General features: G+C 45.7%; 1 protein-coding gene across 1 annotated transcript in view; it reads left to right on the top strand.

Moving 5' to 3' along the window:
• Window positions 1–17,535, top strand: part of pde11a (phosphodiesterase 11a) — a 42,125-nt gene extending 24,590 nt beyond the window's left edge. The window contains exons 10-20 of the mRNA XM_076262642.1: window positions 4,076–4,126; window positions 5,807–5,953; window positions 6,341–6,448; window positions 7,655–7,764; window positions 8,372–8,462; window positions 9,827–9,927; window positions 10,195–10,272; window positions 10,393–10,456; window positions 10,590–10,664; window positions 11,900–11,983; window positions 16,236–17,535. Of these exons, the coding sequence (XP_076118757.1) occupies window positions 4,076–4,126; window positions 5,807–5,953; window positions 6,341–6,448; window positions 7,655–7,764; window positions 8,372–8,462; window positions 9,827–9,927; window positions 10,195–10,272; window positions 10,393–10,456; window positions 10,590–10,664; window positions 11,900–11,983; window positions 16,236–16,469 (1,143 nt within the window). The 3' untranslated portion in view covers window positions 16,470–17,535. The remainder of the gene's footprint in view (window positions 1–4,075; window positions 4,127–5,806; window positions 5,954–6,340; window positions 6,449–7,654; window positions 7,765–8,371; window positions 8,463–9,826; window positions 9,928–10,194; window positions 10,273–10,392; window positions 10,457–10,589; window positions 10,665–11,899; window positions 11,984–16,235) is intronic.

The raw sequence follows: 17,535 nt of genomic DNA, 5'->3' as shown, positions 1-17,535 counted from the left end.
CAGGAGTTTAACCATTTCTTCCAACCACATTTTAACAGATGGGATCTCAGTTTTCTTCCAAAACTGCAAAATAAGTTTCTTTGCCACAACCAAAGCATATGCCAACAGTTTCTGTTGACAAGGTGATAGCATATCAAATTTATCAGAGACTCCAAGTACCACCAGGAGTGGGTCTGGATCCAGTATTGTCTCCAGCATATCTGATATGGTTCTGAATTGAATGGTTATTTTCCAGTCATGTGAGAGCCACGGTGGTGTGGTCCTCCATCAGTGGTTGGTGGGCAGGGCTTTAGCACTCTCTTTAGTGCCGTGGGTCTTCTGACCGTACTGTGGGAGGGAGCAGATAAAGGATGCCTTTAACAAAGGCCAGTTCGACTACGACTAATGCGGGGGCGGCCATATTTCTTGAAGGACAGTGCAGTGCGGTTAGTGCTGAAGACTCCCAGTCCTCTGTGCAGGTTGGACTTCCACGCTCAGCCATTTGGCCTCCTTTTGGATGGCTGGCAGTTTGCGGAGTGCTGAAGGAGGTTGTTGTCTGTGGGCCGTAGAGCTTGTCATGCAAATGCACACAAAACAAAACTGTGAATACATAATATACAAAACACAATACATACATAATATTACACATATTACATATTCATAATTGCCATGTACCAGTAGGTACAGAAACTCCAATACACTTCACAAGGTTCCTTTGAAACCAGTTATGCCAATTAAAAAACAAACACAAATATATAATATAATATATGGAGGTACAGACACTGTAGCCACTTAAGCCACAGTTCTCCCCACTTCTGGCAAACAGTTTGTTGTTAGAAGATTTTTTTGTGCTGGACGTCTGTCAAGAAAATGTGTTATATTTTTATAGTTATATTTATGACAATTCTTAGAATGTTGGGGTGTTGTGTACCTTGGCAGGCACAGCTTACCTTTTTTTGGATATTTTCCTTTAAACAGATATATTTAACAACTAACAATGCCTTTAAAGCCAGATCATCATCCATTATAAACCACATGGTTCTTATGTAGAGTTGCATCTGTTTTTCAGATCAGAAAATGATCTTGTATACATTTGAAGCAATAATGACTATTATCATTTGAACATCCCTGTATTCCCCCTCTGTGTATATACCTGTCACAATGTACAGTATGTGTACCACTGGGATTTATGACAGAGTTGAGGGCTGTGTCTTTGGGTAGCTGTGTTGGAGCTGAATAAACATGAGGACTCCTTATCAAATAAGGAAGTGTGAAAAAGGCCAGAGTGCTTTCCAAATGGCTATCTGTGAGACGCATGGGAACACAATCCATGCTGACACCGCCATCTCCCTGTCCACTCTAGTCTTGGAGTGCAGAGCGCTCTGGACGCGAGAGAGGGACTCCATATCTCCTCTCATTAACTGGAGTTGCTCATAAACCAGAACTGAATAAGTGGGTCATGAGGATGAGTGTATCAGATGAGAGAAGGTGGCAGTGCTGCCTTATTGTGGATGATCATGTGGCTACAGTAGCTTAGTTATTGTGAGGAAGGATGGGGGAGAGAGAGCAGAGTGGTAGTTCAGTGTAATCCAGTGGAGATGGATAACAGATTTCATTTATTCATATATACAGGTGCTGGTCATATAATTACATGGAAAAAGTTGATTTATTTCAGTAATTCCATTCAATGCATACATGCATTCCACACAGACTGATATATTTCAAGTGTTTATTTCTTTTAATTTTGATGATTATAACTGACAACTAATGAAAACCCCAAATTCAGTATCTCAGAAAATTAGAATATTGTGAAAAGGTTCAATATTGAAGACACCTGGTGCCACACTCTATTCAGCTAATTAACTCAAAACTCCTGCAAAGGCCTTTAAAGAAGCACTATGCAACAATTTTAGCAAAAAAACCTTAATTATGCAGGTTGAGAGTCGTTCTGATGGTTCTACAACACTTTCTGGGTCGTTTGGTGGATGCTTCTCTGTGAAAAAAAAACCCCAATATGCAACTTTCTGGACTCGGTCCGGGTAAATCCGGATGTGACTCAGCTGAAGTATCCAATCGCGCCTCGAAAATGTAATCAGATTGTAGTTTCGAAGAACACTGCAAAACGGACGCCGACCTGGCTTTGTTGCTGTTGAAATTGTAAGTAGCCTACCTTTGGGTGAACTTTGTCTATGTAATGTGGTTTGATAGTCTCTTGAACAATGTGTTTGCTTGACCGTTTTATTGTGAGCCCTGTATGTGTTTAGCTTGGTTTCTTGATGGCTAGTTTGCTAGTTAGTGGGGGTTTAATGTAGCAGTCACTTGCTACCGAAGCTTCAGGGGGAGCTGTGTAGTGAAAAAAGCGAGCCCAAATCCGGCGAAAACCCAGAAACAGCGAAGGAATAACCAGACCTGCATAGTGCTTCTTTAAATGGTCTCTCAGTCTAGTTCTGTAGGCCAGTGTTTCCCAAAGACTGGGTCGCGACCCACAGGTGGGTCGCAGGAGATTTTATTTGGGTCGCCAGCACAATTTATGTTGTCTAATAAATTAAATATTGGTGGTTGCATGCAGGTTGCATGTTAGATCTGAAGTAAAATGGGTCGCGATGGTCTGTCATTTTTAAAAAGTGGGTCCCCAGAAAAAAAGTTTGGGAAACACTGCTGTAGGCTACACAATCATGAGGAAGACTGCTGATTTGACAATTGTCCAAAAGACGACCATTGACACCTTGCACAAGGAGGGCAAGACACAAAAGGTCATTGCTAAAGAGGCACATTAAAAGAGAGGCGAAGGGAAGGAAAAGATGTGGTCGAAAAAATTGTACAGGCAATAGGGATAACCGCACCCTGGAGAGGATTGTGAAACAAAACCCATTCAAAAATGTGGGGGAGATTCACAAAGAGTAGACTGCAGCTGGAGTCAGTGCTTCAAGAACCACCACGCACAGATGTATGCAAGACATGGGTTTCAGCTGTCGCATTCCTTGTGTCAAGCCACTCTTGAACAAGAGACAGCGTCAGAAGCGTCTCGCCTGGGCTAAAGACAAAAAGGACTGGACTGCTGCTGAGTGGTCCAAAATTATGTTCTCTGATGAAAGTAAATTTTGTATTTCCTTTGGAAATCAAGGTCCCAGAGTCTGGAGGAAGAGAGGAGAGGCACAGAATCCACGTTGCTTGAAGTCCAGTGTAAAGTTTCCACAGTCAGTGATGGTTTGGGGTGCCATGTCATCTGCTGGTGTTGGTCCACTGTGTTTTCTGAGGTCCAAGGTCAACGCAGCCGTCTACCAGGAAGTTTTAGAGCACTTCATGCTTCCTGCTGCTGGCCAACTTTATGGAGATGCAGATTTCATTTTCCAATAGGACTTGGCACCTGCACACAGTGCCAAAGCTACCAGTACCTGGTTTAAGGACCATGGTATCCCTGTTCTTAATTGGCCAGCAAACTCGCCTGACCTTAACCCCATAGAAAATCTATGGGATATTGTGAAGAGGAAGATGCGATACGCCAGACCCAACAATGCAGAAGAGCTGAAGGCCACTATCAGAGCAACCTGGGCTCTCATAACACCTGAGCAGTGCCACAGACTGATCGACTCCATGCCACGCCGCATTGCTGCAGTAATTCAGGCAAAAGGAGCCCCAACTAAGTATTGAGTGCTGTACATGCTCATACTTTTCATGTTCATACCTTTCAGTTGGCCAACATCTTAAGTAATATTCTAATTTTCTGAGATACTGAATTTGGGATTTTCATTATTTGTCAGTTAGAATCATCAGATTAAAAGAAATAAACATTTGAAATGTAATCTGTGTGTAATGAATGAATATAATATACAAGTTTCACTTTTTGAATGGAATTACTGACATAGATCGACTTTTTGATGATATTCTAATTATATGATCAGCACCTGTAGATATTGATTATTTACAATTTACAATAATCAATCAGTTTCAATACTCAATACAGCATGCCCACATGTTGAATGTTTTTTTTTTGTATTTCTAGTTCTGTAATGGGTTCATTATGCTATATAACTAATACTGCACTACATTGTATGCATATGCTTTAAAACATTTTGACTTTGTTGTCCTTTCACAGGTATTGTCATACCATGCCACCTGTTCCAAGACCGAGGTTGACAAATTTAAGGTAATGGATATGAGTGGGAAGAAAAGGTGCTCTGTAGGAAGCATGCTCTCCTGGAAATGTAATGATCTGTTTTAATGGCCTCCCACTGCAAAAGCCACCATTTCCTCATGAAGTAATGACCCAATTAGCAGCGCGAGAAACCCACTGAAAATATGGCTTCCACTTTAGTGGCACACCTGCTAGATGCATTGATTTTTATGCACTTTCTCCATTGACAAATATTTCAGAAAATTGCCTAATTTCAATTTATATATACTGCAGAAAGAGCTTGCTCATGTCTTCAAGAATTTCTACAAAATGTAAAATAACACTCAGTGGAAAATGTGTGTATTGACCTTAAAAGAACATCTACTGGATGCTGGCATTTTAAATGTGCCCATTCAATACCTAATCATTGTCATTGCATTGTTTATTCACCATGCACTTCATGAGACTGTTTATTATGCCTGTCAAAGGTTGGCTGCATCCATGGTCTCAGGAATGATTTTTATGCTAAACTGTGCATCAATAAAGAGCCTCAGATCATTACAATATGGCTGGACACTCAGATCATTATATCTGGACACCACTCAGATCATTACATCTGGACACCGCAGAGCTCTCTTCTTCATCTGTGCAATGGACATCTCCTCTCCACCTTTCCAGTCCTCTCCTCCACTCCTCCTTTATGTGCTCCATGCGCATTCCTTCCTCCCCCTCCCCACCCCACCTCCTCTTTCATAACTGGCCTACAAACGCGCTCTGCTGTGCTGTGCTCTGAGCATGCTCTCCTTGAGCGCGCAGCTCTGTAAATGTCACCGGAGCAGTGGCCTCGACATCCTCTCACAAGGCGAGATGTTGACTCCGTGGCTCGGTGAACCTGCCGTTCTGGAAATGAAAACATTTCTTTCCCACGGCGAGAAGAACGCTCCACACTGGACATCAGCTCAGCCTGCACACTCTCCCTCCTCGGCCCTCTCCTTCCCACTTCAGCCGAGGACACAGGGAGACTGGAGAAATCAATGAGACCTGACCCAGAATTACATTTGCAGAGATACTCAGTGTTGTTAAAAGGACAATTTGTAGTTGTTGTAAATATTTCTTATATTGTTGTGACTATGACTTGTATGAGTTATTCAATATACCTAATAGCATACAGAAAAGCCCACAGTCATTTTCTTTAGAAAGAGGTCCTAGCTGTTGATCATTCGTTTCTGTTTTAATGTAGTTCTACGTGGAGATGTTGACAGTGTGCTTTACCAACATTTTGGCTCCATATACAGACAACAGTAGTTAGCAGTCTCTCCGGATCCAAACAAGACAAGAGTCACTAATGATATCCTCTATTAGATTTGTCAGTGACGTCAACAAACAAGACCAGCAACACTTAATCCCTCAGATAATTCCCTCGTTACTTCAGTGCTGTCTGTTTTGTGCTATCTTTAGGCCTCTCATTAGCACATGTTCCTACTGTACATACATTACCACCCTCTCCCATACTCTGTTTGGCCTCAAACTTAAGACAAACGCTAAGACTGCATCTGGCTGTTGTTTCTGTCACACAAATGATAACGAGACCAACTCTACGACCCACATCCTTTTGTTGGTTTCATCTCTCTCTCTCTCTCTCTCTTTCTCTCTCTCTCTCTCTCTTCTCTGCCTCTCTCTCTCTCTTCTCTGCCTCTCTCTCTTGTATACCAGGCTGCAAACATTCCTCTGGTCTGTGAACTGGGCATAGATAAGCTGTCCTTTGACGACTTCTCTCTGGATGTGGACGCCATGATCACTGCGGCGCTCCGTATGTTTATGGAGCTGGGCATGGTGCAGAAGTTTAAGATTGATTATGAGGTGAGTGGATGCTGGTTGTGCATATGGAGGGCTGGTTCATAGGAGTGGGGAAAGGTGTGCTGTTGGCTATCGTGGGCGGAATAGAATCAATAGCACTGTATTGTTTAAGGGGAACATAACATTGTTGTGTTGATGCGTGGATATTTACACTGAAGATGAATGTGCTATGTAGTTGTTCAAGGTGCCTGCACTTTATGCCTTTGCCCTCTGCGGGCCCTGGGATTTGGGTTCCCCAACAGAAGCAATACGTTCTCTAATATCTTGTGTTCTTATTCTTTCCTTCTCTCCTCCACATTCATCTCTCTCTCCCTCTCTCTTGTCCTCCTCTCCCTCTCTCTTCGTTTCTCTACATGGCTTTCTCTCACTTGTTTCTTTGACCCTGTTCAGACGCTCTGCCGATGGTTGCTGACTGTAAGGAAGAACTATCGCATGGTCACCTATCACAACTGGAGACATGCCTTCAATGTCTGCCAGTGCATGTTTGCTATGCTGACGGTGAGTAGGCTAAAAATAATACTACAGTATGTTTTCAAAAATGTGATTACAGTCCCTTTGTTCCTGATATTATGCTGCTTATCATCATTATTTATACATTCATGGGGTAACCACAGTCATACATGGAGAATGAGATACAACAATTAGTAGGGAACAAAATTCAAAGCAATACATGTAACATTCCATGACTAAGTTCTAGTCCTCTCCTCCCAAAGGAGATCATATGGGCGTCAGCTTCATTCAGAAGTGTAAGGTGAAAGCTGGGCTATTCATGCATTCACCTGAATGGGGCAGGGAGGGAGGGTTGCTCCAGATTCCGGGCTGTTTGATTTGTTCCAACCCCCAGTGGATTTCCTGGAGGATCTAAAGCGAGCCGTGACTCCCATAAGGCCTAGAGGCCAGCTCCACACTGGGGTTTCAGTTAATCACGCCACACGTACAGCACATCCAGCCCTGCTGCTGGTGACGATGATGATGACGGTGACGAAGAGGAGGAGGAGGAGGGGTCTGGATGCTGCTGCGTCACTCTGAGCTCTGGGACTCACACGGGGGACTGTGAGGTGAACTGCTCTCGGCGTGACTGCTGCAGTGTACCCGGTCCTCTGAAGGACATCACTATAGCAGAGATCAGAGGGGGAGTCTGAAGGATAAGATCCAACAGCAAACTTTCACTTTAACAAACTTTACTTTTTGCTGCTATCTGTAAACTCTTGCTGATGGACTACAGCAGTTAATATGCAGTTATACATGATTTTCAATGGAAGGCCAGATGTCAGAAATACTTTCTCTATTGCATGTGGTCATTGGTGTGGGAATATGCAGATGTCATTATTGATTATGTCTGTCATTACTGAAGGCTGACTGCATGCCCAGTGCTTACCGTAATACTTTTGTTTAGAGTTAAGATAATTTTGTTTTTTGTGCCCCTGATTCTGTCATGACTAGGCTTATGGGCTTATAAGACCTGTCAAGTTAGTGCTTGAAAACCTGGAGCCTTTTCATGCTGGCATGACGCATTGACTTAGAGCTTTGTCATGCTGAGTATCATTCAGTGTGGATGACCCAAAAACAAGCGAGAGCTGACCATAGCCAGCGGAGCTAGACCCACAGGCCCTGACGATGCAATCCCCTGCAGGCTGGCCCCAGGGCAGCCATCCGGGGGAACATCTGACAACACTAACCTCCATCCTCCTGTTTTCCCCTCAGACTGCGGGATTCCAGGAGACGCTCACAGAGGTGGAGATCCTGGCTCTGATCGTCGGCTGCATCTGCCACGACCTGGACCACCGGGGCACCAACAACGCATTCCAGGCGAAGTGAGTGTCCCTCGCTGCCCCCACCAACAACCCCCCACCCCCACCCCCCCGTCAGTGTCTTGTCCCTCCATCAGTCCAGACCAGCACTGTCCAGACTGCAGCACAAGTCCAGTGCAGATCAGCCAGGAGTCAAGAGCAGCATTGCATAAGGCTTACATAAGAGTCTGTTGGATAAGGAGCGCATAAACAAGGCTGGCATGAGGCGCATAAACAGTGCAGCAGCTCCAGCACTCTGTCTCCTCACCAGGGTGCTGGAGCGCCTCTTTTGTACTGCAGGTGTCCGAGGGCATTTTCAAATATTTTCAATTTTCATGTAAACATTAATGTGTTGTGCGAATTTGCCTGCGTGATTTGCCTACGTCAAATCTAGAGTCTAGAGGTAGCTGAATCACTGTGCATGCATCTCTTCACTGGAAAAGTGTATTTGCATATATAGCTTATTGTGAAGGTTTGCAAAATGTGTGTCACTCACAACAGCATGACATTGTGGTAGCATACTTGCAGCATGTATAGAGATATACTTTGTCCTTAAAGTGAAGTCTAGAAGAGATGACCGTCCAATGCTGGATTGCTAGTGTGGCTAATTGGCGCCTTGTGTCTCCGCTAGGACCGGCTCTGCCCTGTCTCTGCTGTACGGCACGTCTGCCACTCTGGAGCACCACCACTTTAACCACGCCGTCATGATCCTGCAGAGCGAAGTACGTTTGAGCTCTTCCGACACTCAAACCTGCGCACCAACATAAGTCACTGTCTCTCATACACACCATATGCACCATCCCTGCCCAGTCACCCATACAGCATACAGACACCTTTCTCTCTTTATCATTTGAGAGAGAGAGAGAGAGAGAGAGAGAGAGAGAGAGAGAGAGAGAGAGAGAGAGAGAGAGAGAGAGAGAGACTGAAGGAGTCCACTGAAGCTTTTTTAATTGTAGACGAAGGTAATCTTCTCCTGGTGATAAAAAAGTAGAAATGAATGCAATGATTGGAAAATAACCACAATATTTTAATTAGCAGAGAGAGATGTTGCATCCTGGAGATGATTTTGTGTAAAGTGGCTAATTAAAAATGGGTTGGAGGGGGGGATTTGCAGGCTAGGCTCCATTAGGCTTATTATCACGTCTGTGACGACACAGCAAGCTGACAAATGTTTGCTTGAGAAATCATAATGCTTTCTGATAATATGCTATGTGTATCACAGCTGCCGCTATTAGCATATAAATGAGAAGTGTCCCTTAATTCATGAAAAAAAAAGAGACAGCAGATTCAGTCCAGCGACCAGCAGGAAGGTTTAATTAAAACTTAACTTCTTAACGAGAATCTATCCTTTCGCTGCCGACTCCTTTCGCTCCTCTCCTCCCTCTCCTCTCTCATGCTTTCTCTCTCTAACACACACACGCACACATCACTCGTGAAGATGAGTGTAGACTCGGAGAACTCACCCATGTCTTGGCAGTGATGCTCAATATTTCATGGGAGCCAATGAGCAGAAGCCTCGGTGAGTTTTTTGAAGTGATCCGCTCGAGAAGCTTCTATTTCAGGCCAAGTGAGTGAGCTGAAGGAGGATCACCCAGTCACCGATGATGCTCTCCGACTTCAAATCGCTCCAGTTCCCCACACAAGCTGATCTTTAAAGACCACTCGTCTAGCTCCAGTACGGCTGCCTGTGGAACTACACAATGTTTTTGTGTATTTGTATTGTCATGACGCCACATCTCAAGATACTCAACTCGTCCACTGCTCTGGAACAGTGATTTAAATTAAGAAGTGCTTATTCACATTTAGGAAGCCCCTCTCCGTGGTCCTGATATCTTACCTTAATCCAGCACAAGTATCTCTTAACATGGGAGTGTGCTTAGCCCAGATGAGTGTCGGTGTGAGTCATCTTGAGTTCTTTTGAAATTCAAGAGGGCCTCCATGTCTTGCTGTGAAATCTGATTAACTTATGCATCCAGATGTCATCCATTTGGTTAATTCATACTCAGTAACCTTGGAAAGAAAGTTTTTTTTTTTACCTACCCACACTTCTGATATTTGGTGTGTTTTTGTTTGGTTTCTCTCCCAGGGGCACAACATCTTCTCTAACCTGTCCTCCAGTGAATACAGCGACCTCATGCAGCTGCTGAAGCAGTCCATCCTGGCTACTGACCTCACCCTCTATTTTGAGTATGTACTCCATTATCCCGAATATACTGCATGAAGACCCAACCCTCACTGATCCTAAACAGACAGCACACTACGATCCTCTCTCTTAAACAAGAACACTCACTGCGTTTTCCATGGTTGACACAGGCAACAGTGATAATGCAAAACAAACATGGCTGAGGGAGAGACGATAGCATCAGATTCTTTAGCTCTGCACTGCCACCTTGTGGTTGTTGTATTGTAGCCACAGCATTGGATTTAAGCTTGGTGCCTATATCTCTCTTCCAGGAACAGGAACATATTCTTTGAGCTGGTCAACAAAGGGGAGTACAACTGGAATGTGAAAGGCCACAGAGATATGTGCAGGTAAGCTCCAGTTACACTGGCATGCGTGAAGCAGAACATCATCCTTTAGAACGTCACTGGGTGGGTGCTGCGTACTGTGTGTGGCTACATAGAGTAACCTGACCTCTGTTTTTTCCCCAGGTCCATGTTGATGACGGCGTGTGACCTGGGTGCGGTCACTAAACCCTGGGACATATCTCGGCAGGTGATTGGATCACATGGCATGACAGCATGTTGTCCGAATCTATAGCCATGGTTGAGCGCACCACTCTATGTTGAGAGCAGTGTGACCATAGGGCTATGTCATTGAGTTTGTTTGTGGTGTTTCCCCTGCACAGGTGGCCGAGCTGGTGACCAGTGAGTTCTTTGACCAGGGAGACCGAGAGAGATCAGAACTGAAGCTCACACCATCGGTGAGCTCTCTCCCACAGCCTTCACACTCACACACACTGGCACTGTGCCTAAAAGAGCTTTATTCATTTTCCATTAGTGTGTTTGATTTCAGTAGGGAAAGGAACCAAAGAAGAATGTTTGTTGCCAGGCACATGCAATCCAAGTACACAACAGTTTCATCCATTCATGGCCTGTTGAAAAGTAAACATGTTCTTGTGGTCTTTCAGGAGGCCTCTGAGTTGCAGTGCACTTGCATCACACAATAAAGCTGAGAAATGAGAAGACTGTCAGCTCGTATCACCAGTGCCCTCGTAAATGTGCCTAAAGCTATCTTTGAACCAGCCCTGCTCCACTCTGACCCAGAATTAGGTTGAATACAAGCCAATGCAATTAGGTTCCTGACTACAAACCACCTCACCCCGCTCCGTTGGTTTGTAGAGCCCAGGTCTGTGTGAGTCAAGCGCTGCCAGTCCTGTGGTTTCATTAAATGTGCTGCTTTGGTAGGACTGTCCTGCTGGTCCCCACGGTGCTCTCCCTTCCCCCAGTCTGCTAATTAAATCTCCGCAACTCAGAGTCCCACATGGGACACATTCCAGAATCACCCTTGTTGCAATTACACTTAATCAATATTTGCTTATGTGTCTGTAAAGAGGAGAAAGACCTTATTAAGGGAAGTGCTAGTGTCGCAGTACAAAGTGGATGCAGTCGCTTTGAAGACAATGCTTATTCCTTTCCCTTTTAAAACAATAAAAAATCAATTAAAAAAAGCAGCGCTCTGCAGTAATTGCTGCCCGTCGTCTAATCACGGGCGGCCACATTGCCTTTCTCTCTGAAGTAATACAGTTGCCTCAGGTTTTACAGCCTGTGTCAGAATCTTTAGCTGCGAGTGTGTGGGCGTCCTGAATTATACATTCAGAGCCAGAGCCCAGCAACTATCTGTGAAGTGCAGCTCTCCTCTGCTGTTAGAAGTTCAGCACACAGGAGACCACAGCCGCGCCGCGCAATCAAGCGCCACTCAGGGACACAGAGCAGCGAATAGGGCCCCTCTTCAAGGCAACGACCATGTTGTTTCCCCCTCACTTTTAACAAGTGGGGGAGTGTTGTGCCAATCAATGGCAATGCAATAAAACAATTGATTACTTTTAGCCACCGTGATCCATTTATGCAGTTCATGATGTTTTTTTGTTTGTTTCTTAGCTGATCCCTTTTTAAGTCTTTGACGTCTTTGAAATCTTTTGCCGTGTTTGTGTTGCAGGCGATCTTTGACAGGAACCGCAAGGACGAGCTGCCGGGGCTGCAGCTTGAGTGGATCGATGGCATCTGTGCCCCGCTGTACGAGGTAAGGACACGCCCTTCACGCACCCCGTCGCTTGTATCTCTACAAGGCATGAACTACAAGGCAGCGTGATACTGCTAATGTAGAACACACTGGGCTTGCTTACCCTCCTCCTCTTACTCCCAGCCCCTGCTGTTGCATCACAGAGTCTCCTAGTCTAACTGCAAGAATGACCAAAGAGATGTTTTGTCAGAAGAACTTTTCATAAGTCTTTTTTTAGTTTAGTCTCCCCCACCCCACTCTGTGGCATTCATTCAGCCGGAGGTAGCGTCAAGGACACAGTTCGAAAGCGATCGTCGCTTGAACATACAAGCACAAGCTTTGACATCCTGATGTGATAGAAACGAAGCGAGACGCAAGTGCGGCGCGGTGAAAGGGGCTCGTGACGCAAGCGGCCGCGTCTGCTGCGGAGGCACAATGCTCATTCGGCTGGCTGCCTCGCACGCAGGTATGCCGCGCATCCTCACTCCACGCAACGCTGAACACAAAGGCGTGATGAATAGTTAGAATAAGTCATGAGCTGCTCCACAGACATAAGTGTGTCACTGCGTGTGTGTGTGTGTGTGTGTGTGTGTGTGTGTGTGTGTCTGTGTTTGTGTGTGTTTTTCCGTGAGCCAAGCAGTGACGTCAGCACCCACCTGGCTCCCTCAGGAGTTTTTCCTTCATGTCTTTGTGTGTGTGTGTACGTGTGTGTGTGTGTGTGTGTGTGTGTGTGTGTGTGTTTGTGTGCATACTTCAGTGTGTGTGTGCATGCTTGTGTGTGATCGTGTGTACTGTATGTCTGTGTGTATGACTGAGTCTGAAACTAACAAACTAACTAAAATGAGGAGCTGGACGACCCATGTGGTGGAGAAGACGTATGGACAAGAGAGCCTGAGCTCCTGTCCATGTGCTGAGAGCTGCTCTGTCCACGGGTGCCTCTGCCCCTGAGCCGTCCTGGCAGTGTAAAGGGCACAGACGTGTTTTGTAATCAGACAGTACAGTATGTTTGCCTTTCCCACCTCAAACGCTCACCGGCATCTCTGACATTTTGCTCTGTTTACCACACACACACACACACACACACACACACACACACACAAGGGCACAGGTAAGACGGGGGCATGCCGTTCCCCCGCAAAGTACACCCCCCCGAGGCAAGAGAGCCTTTCCGCTCGCTTGGAGGCAGCTGCAGCACTCTGCACTCCAATGCGCCAATGAGCAGCGAGTCGGAGAGGAACTGCGTAGGAGGTCTGCGCTGGCCGTACTATCTCTGGTCAAAGACCGAGCTGGCAGAGACTACCTTCATTAATCCCCCCCCCCCCCCCCCCCCCCCGTTCCTCTTTCCCTGAGAACTTGTGATGGAGCCACTGCGTGCGTTCATTCAACCCACGGTGGGGTTCTCGGTGATACCACGCTCTTTACTGCGCTTGATAGCACACTCATAATGGTGTGTCTGAACCTCTGTGATGAAAGCAGTGTGTTTAAAACATATACATAACGTTACACTGTTTAGATCAATGGATCATAGATGGTCCTCATGCACAAAACTCCGAGCTAATCCTAATTAGGATTTATTCTGTAATCTTCTTCATAATGAAAAAGCAGACTATTCTCGTTCCTGTTATCAGATAGGAGCAGGATATGTACAATTATACCATCTCCTCCTCCATATCCACCCGATCATATCAGTTAATTGAATTAATTTAGACAATAACATGACTAGCAGCATGGCTTTGTGTACTTCTCAGAGCTCAAACAGCCCATTTACTTCAGTACAAACCAAGACGTTTGCTATTATGTCCTCATTATATCCTTAATGGGTGTCCACCAGAAACCTAAAACCAGGAGCCCATGGAGCGTACATGCTAATATTTATGAAATGGAGATTTCTTTCTAGACGGTAACACTGATGCCAATTAAATAGAGAGAGAGAAAGCCATGGAGGAAGTGGCAAGGCAGCGTGGCTTTTGTCTGTGGGAGGAAGAGAATGGTCTAGATCTGGTTTCTCCTGACGCCGCTGTGCGGAATATTAAACCTCTGTTATGTAACCCCGCTGTCTTCAAAGCCCACCAGATAACCGCGCCGCTCCCTTAACTCCACACTTGTGCAACTTCGCTGGAATATTGATGCAGAGCAGACAAAGCGTGAAGTCGGAACATACTGTTGGTGTTCTCGACGACTGGGGTTTTCGCTGGTTGGGCTGGGTTGGACGGCAGCAGTCGAGTTTTGGTTTTTATGTCCTGCTCCGTTCCCCAGCAGGAGAGATGAAAAGTGGGGAGATTAACTTGATCAGAGTCGGGTGTGTCCTGGAGAGCTCCCCTGGACTGGCTGCTCATGGGCTACAGGACACACACTGGGGAGGGAACATCAGGCAGGGTCTGGATCCACAGCCAGTTAAATGAGCTTTTACTGTCTGTTCAGGAGACCTCCACCACCACACAGACTATGGGGTAGGGGATACATGGGCTTTCCAGTAATGGGGGAATGGTTACCTTTCCAGAAATGGGGGAATGGTTCCCTTACACCTAGAGAAGAGCAGAGACGAAAAGAAAAGAGAGGAGAAGAGAAGAGAGGAGAGGAGAAGAAAAGAGAGGAGAAGAGAAGAGAAGGGGATGTCAGTGGACTGAAGATGTCTTAAAGCTCTTGACACCTTATCTAATATGAAAGGCCAGGTTTTCACATCAACAGGACTTTAAACTTAAATCCCCAAACAGTCTTAACTGACACCTGCAGGGGACGATTAGTTAAAGGGATTGATGCAGCATGCTGCAATGATGAAGCTTTAATCTTCTGAGCAACAGAGGAGGAGAATTGAGGAAGTTTGAGGAGTTAAGTTAAGCCAGTCCTAAAAAAAAACAAATGATCCTTTATTATTTGAGTAGTTTGTTTTTGAATTTGTCAAACATGATGTCTTTGTGTGAGTTATTCAGCTTAATGCATTTAGTTGGTTGACTAGTTCAAAGAACACAATCACTCAACCACTCATGTACTTGACATTGTAAGGGAAAGCCATGTAAAAATGGACAAGCCTCTGCATTCATATGCATTAGCACCCAAAGGTGACCCGTGGAGAGACTTTGGAAATGAACACAAGTGGACTTGACCTCTGAATCCCACTGCAGAGGGAAAACATTGTGTCATGTCATGTGAATGTTAATTTATGGAGAGCATAACAGGCACTGGCACTCTATCAACCTCGCTCTGATTCTCACCCCAAAAAATCCTCTCCCGCAACTAAACATAGTTTTTGATTTGCCTGACAGATCAATTTTCGTTCTACTCTTTCAGGTTTGTGTTTTGTCTGTGTGTAGATGTGAGCCAGTACTGCACCAGGAAGCCTTTGAAATGTGGCAGCTGTTTGCAGAGTATTATTAAAGCACATTACTCTTTCCATTTGGCTTTTGTGGTGTTCCTCCTGCGTCTGAGCGCTCCACTCCCTATGTGAAGTCAAACAAATCAGTATTTGGAAGTCGGGGGCACAGAGAAAAAAACGTCTCTGTTTGCCGCTGCCTGTCAGTGGAACAGTAGGCTCCAGAGACCTGCACACAGACTCCTGTGGCACACATCCTCTCATCCAGACACGTAGATGCTTAACATGTTTGCCAACTCTGAGTACGATAAGTCACGCTGTGGCAAGCCACCTCAATAGCCGCTCATAAAAACCAAGCAGATTACCCTAATGATGTCTGAAAACATTGATGTCGGCAGCTGTTCATACGGTAGTGCGGAGACAACCAATCACATGAAAGGCTTAATGACAGCGTCTTCTCGACAAGGCTGCACTGTGGGCGGCTCGCTCTCTCAACAGGCGCCAGCTTTGTTTTGCCACCGCGGTGGCAAGTTGCCTTCAAGTGCAACAGGCCCTGATGAAATGTGGCTTAATTAGAATTATTTGTGAACCCATGCGCTTCGGATAACATTTGAAAAGGCGCAAACAGCGGCGGGGAGAAAAGCCAGAAGAAAATAAGCACGGCTGTCTCCGAGGTCATTTGTCAGGGGCTGCGTGTCAGTGTGACTGAGCTGCCATTTCAGAACTGAAGTGAGGGAGAAAAACAGATGACAGCAGCAAATAACTAATTAAAGTTCAACAGTACCTCTTTTTGTCCCTTGAAGCTGCCTATCATAAGATAATTACTAAAACCTGCACTCATCACTCAGATATTTTGATTAAGTCAAGTGTGTTTTCTGGGCATTTGTTTACATTGAAGATGAACACTTGGCCCCTGAAATGCTCGTTCTTTGAATATTCCCCTCTGCTGTTTTCCCTCTGCAGACTCTGGTGAAGGTGAACCCCAAGCTGCAGTCCATGGTGGAGCTGATCGGGGCCAACCGGGCCCGCTGGGAGGAGCTGCACTGCCTGAGGCAGCTGAGCCAGGAGGGCGCCAAACCCCCGGACTGCTGCGCCGACGCGGACGACACCCCCTCCTCCGGCTGCGGCTGCGCAGGGGACCGTAAGATGAGCTCTGGCGCCGCGCCCTGTGGGGAGTCCTCCGAGCCTGCCAGCTAGCTGCCGCTGCCGATGTCGCCGTCACTGCGCCCCCACTGAAGGTGGTCTGTGGTCCTGGCGGGGGGATTGCGCCTCCTCCACCTTTTCCGCTTGTTTGCAGTCTGCAGCATACCGGGTGCTGTGCATGCAGAGGGCTTTTTCTTGAGCTCTGCCCCTGTGCTTCGCGTGGCCGCCGCTGGAGTATGGGAGATGACCTTTGACCCGAGGGGCCCCTAAACCCAGAGGTCAGCTGTGGGCGATTTGGAGGGCAACTGAAGCCACAAACAACTGCACGTTTACCTTGCAGCAATTGCTGACAATATTTAAATGGAAGGCATTGTGAACATAATCAGCTGAAGACCAGAAAACTACATGATGTTTGTGGGCCAGCATTTCTGTGCACTGCAGGTTGCCAAGATAAATTGAAAAGACAGAACAGAGCATAACCACTATTTTATCTATGTGTTGCCAGGAGGGACTCTAAGCATACTGTTACAGCATAATGTACCACTGTTGCTATCTGTTTATCTGAATATCCTCAGACTATTGACGATTGTTTTTTTTTTTTTGAAGGGACTGAGGGTGATTTTTGTATTTTCTACTGTACATATTTTTTTTTTCCTGGAATGAAATATGCAAGTGCTGTTTATGACATGGGTACTGGCTTGGATATTCCTGTCGGTGTGATTACTAAAGGATCAGGGCTTTGTGGGACCACTAAGCCAATGGCAATGCTTGCAATGCAAATCTGATATGCTTTCTCTCTGTGCCTTGTTTGGGAGCCCTTATGAAAAATGCATGGCATCTTCACACCAACTTCATAATTGTCTTAAAAATAGCTGGTGGACCATGGAGGCTTTTGCCTACTGCATAGGAGCCGGCCACCGTGGCGTCTTGAAGCCCCTCCTCCCCCTCTGGCTTAGAGCATGCCCTTCGTACGTTGCTTTTTGTCATTGTTATTAGAGCTCTCTTTGACTGGGGGAGCTATCACACTGGAGCATTTGATTTCACGGCTACACAGATTTATCCACCGATCGCTTTTGTTTTGCTTTTCCTATGAAATTAATCATGTTCAAATATAACAGAA

The sequence above is a fragment of the Alosa pseudoharengus genome, unplaced genomic scaffold (assembly GCF_046254945.1).
Source record: "Alosa pseudoharengus isolate Yale_2024_CS ecotype anadromous, Long Island Sound unplaced genomic scaffold, YU_APseudo_1.1 YU_APseudo_1.1_scf_3, whole genome shotgun sequence".
Taxonomy (NCBI): domain Eukaryota; kingdom Metazoa; phylum Chordata; class Actinopteri; order Clupeiformes; family Clupeidae; genus Alosa; species Alosa pseudoharengus.
The sequence above is the reverse complement of the archived record's forward strand: the minus strand, read 5'-3'. Positions and strand labels throughout refer to the sequence as shown.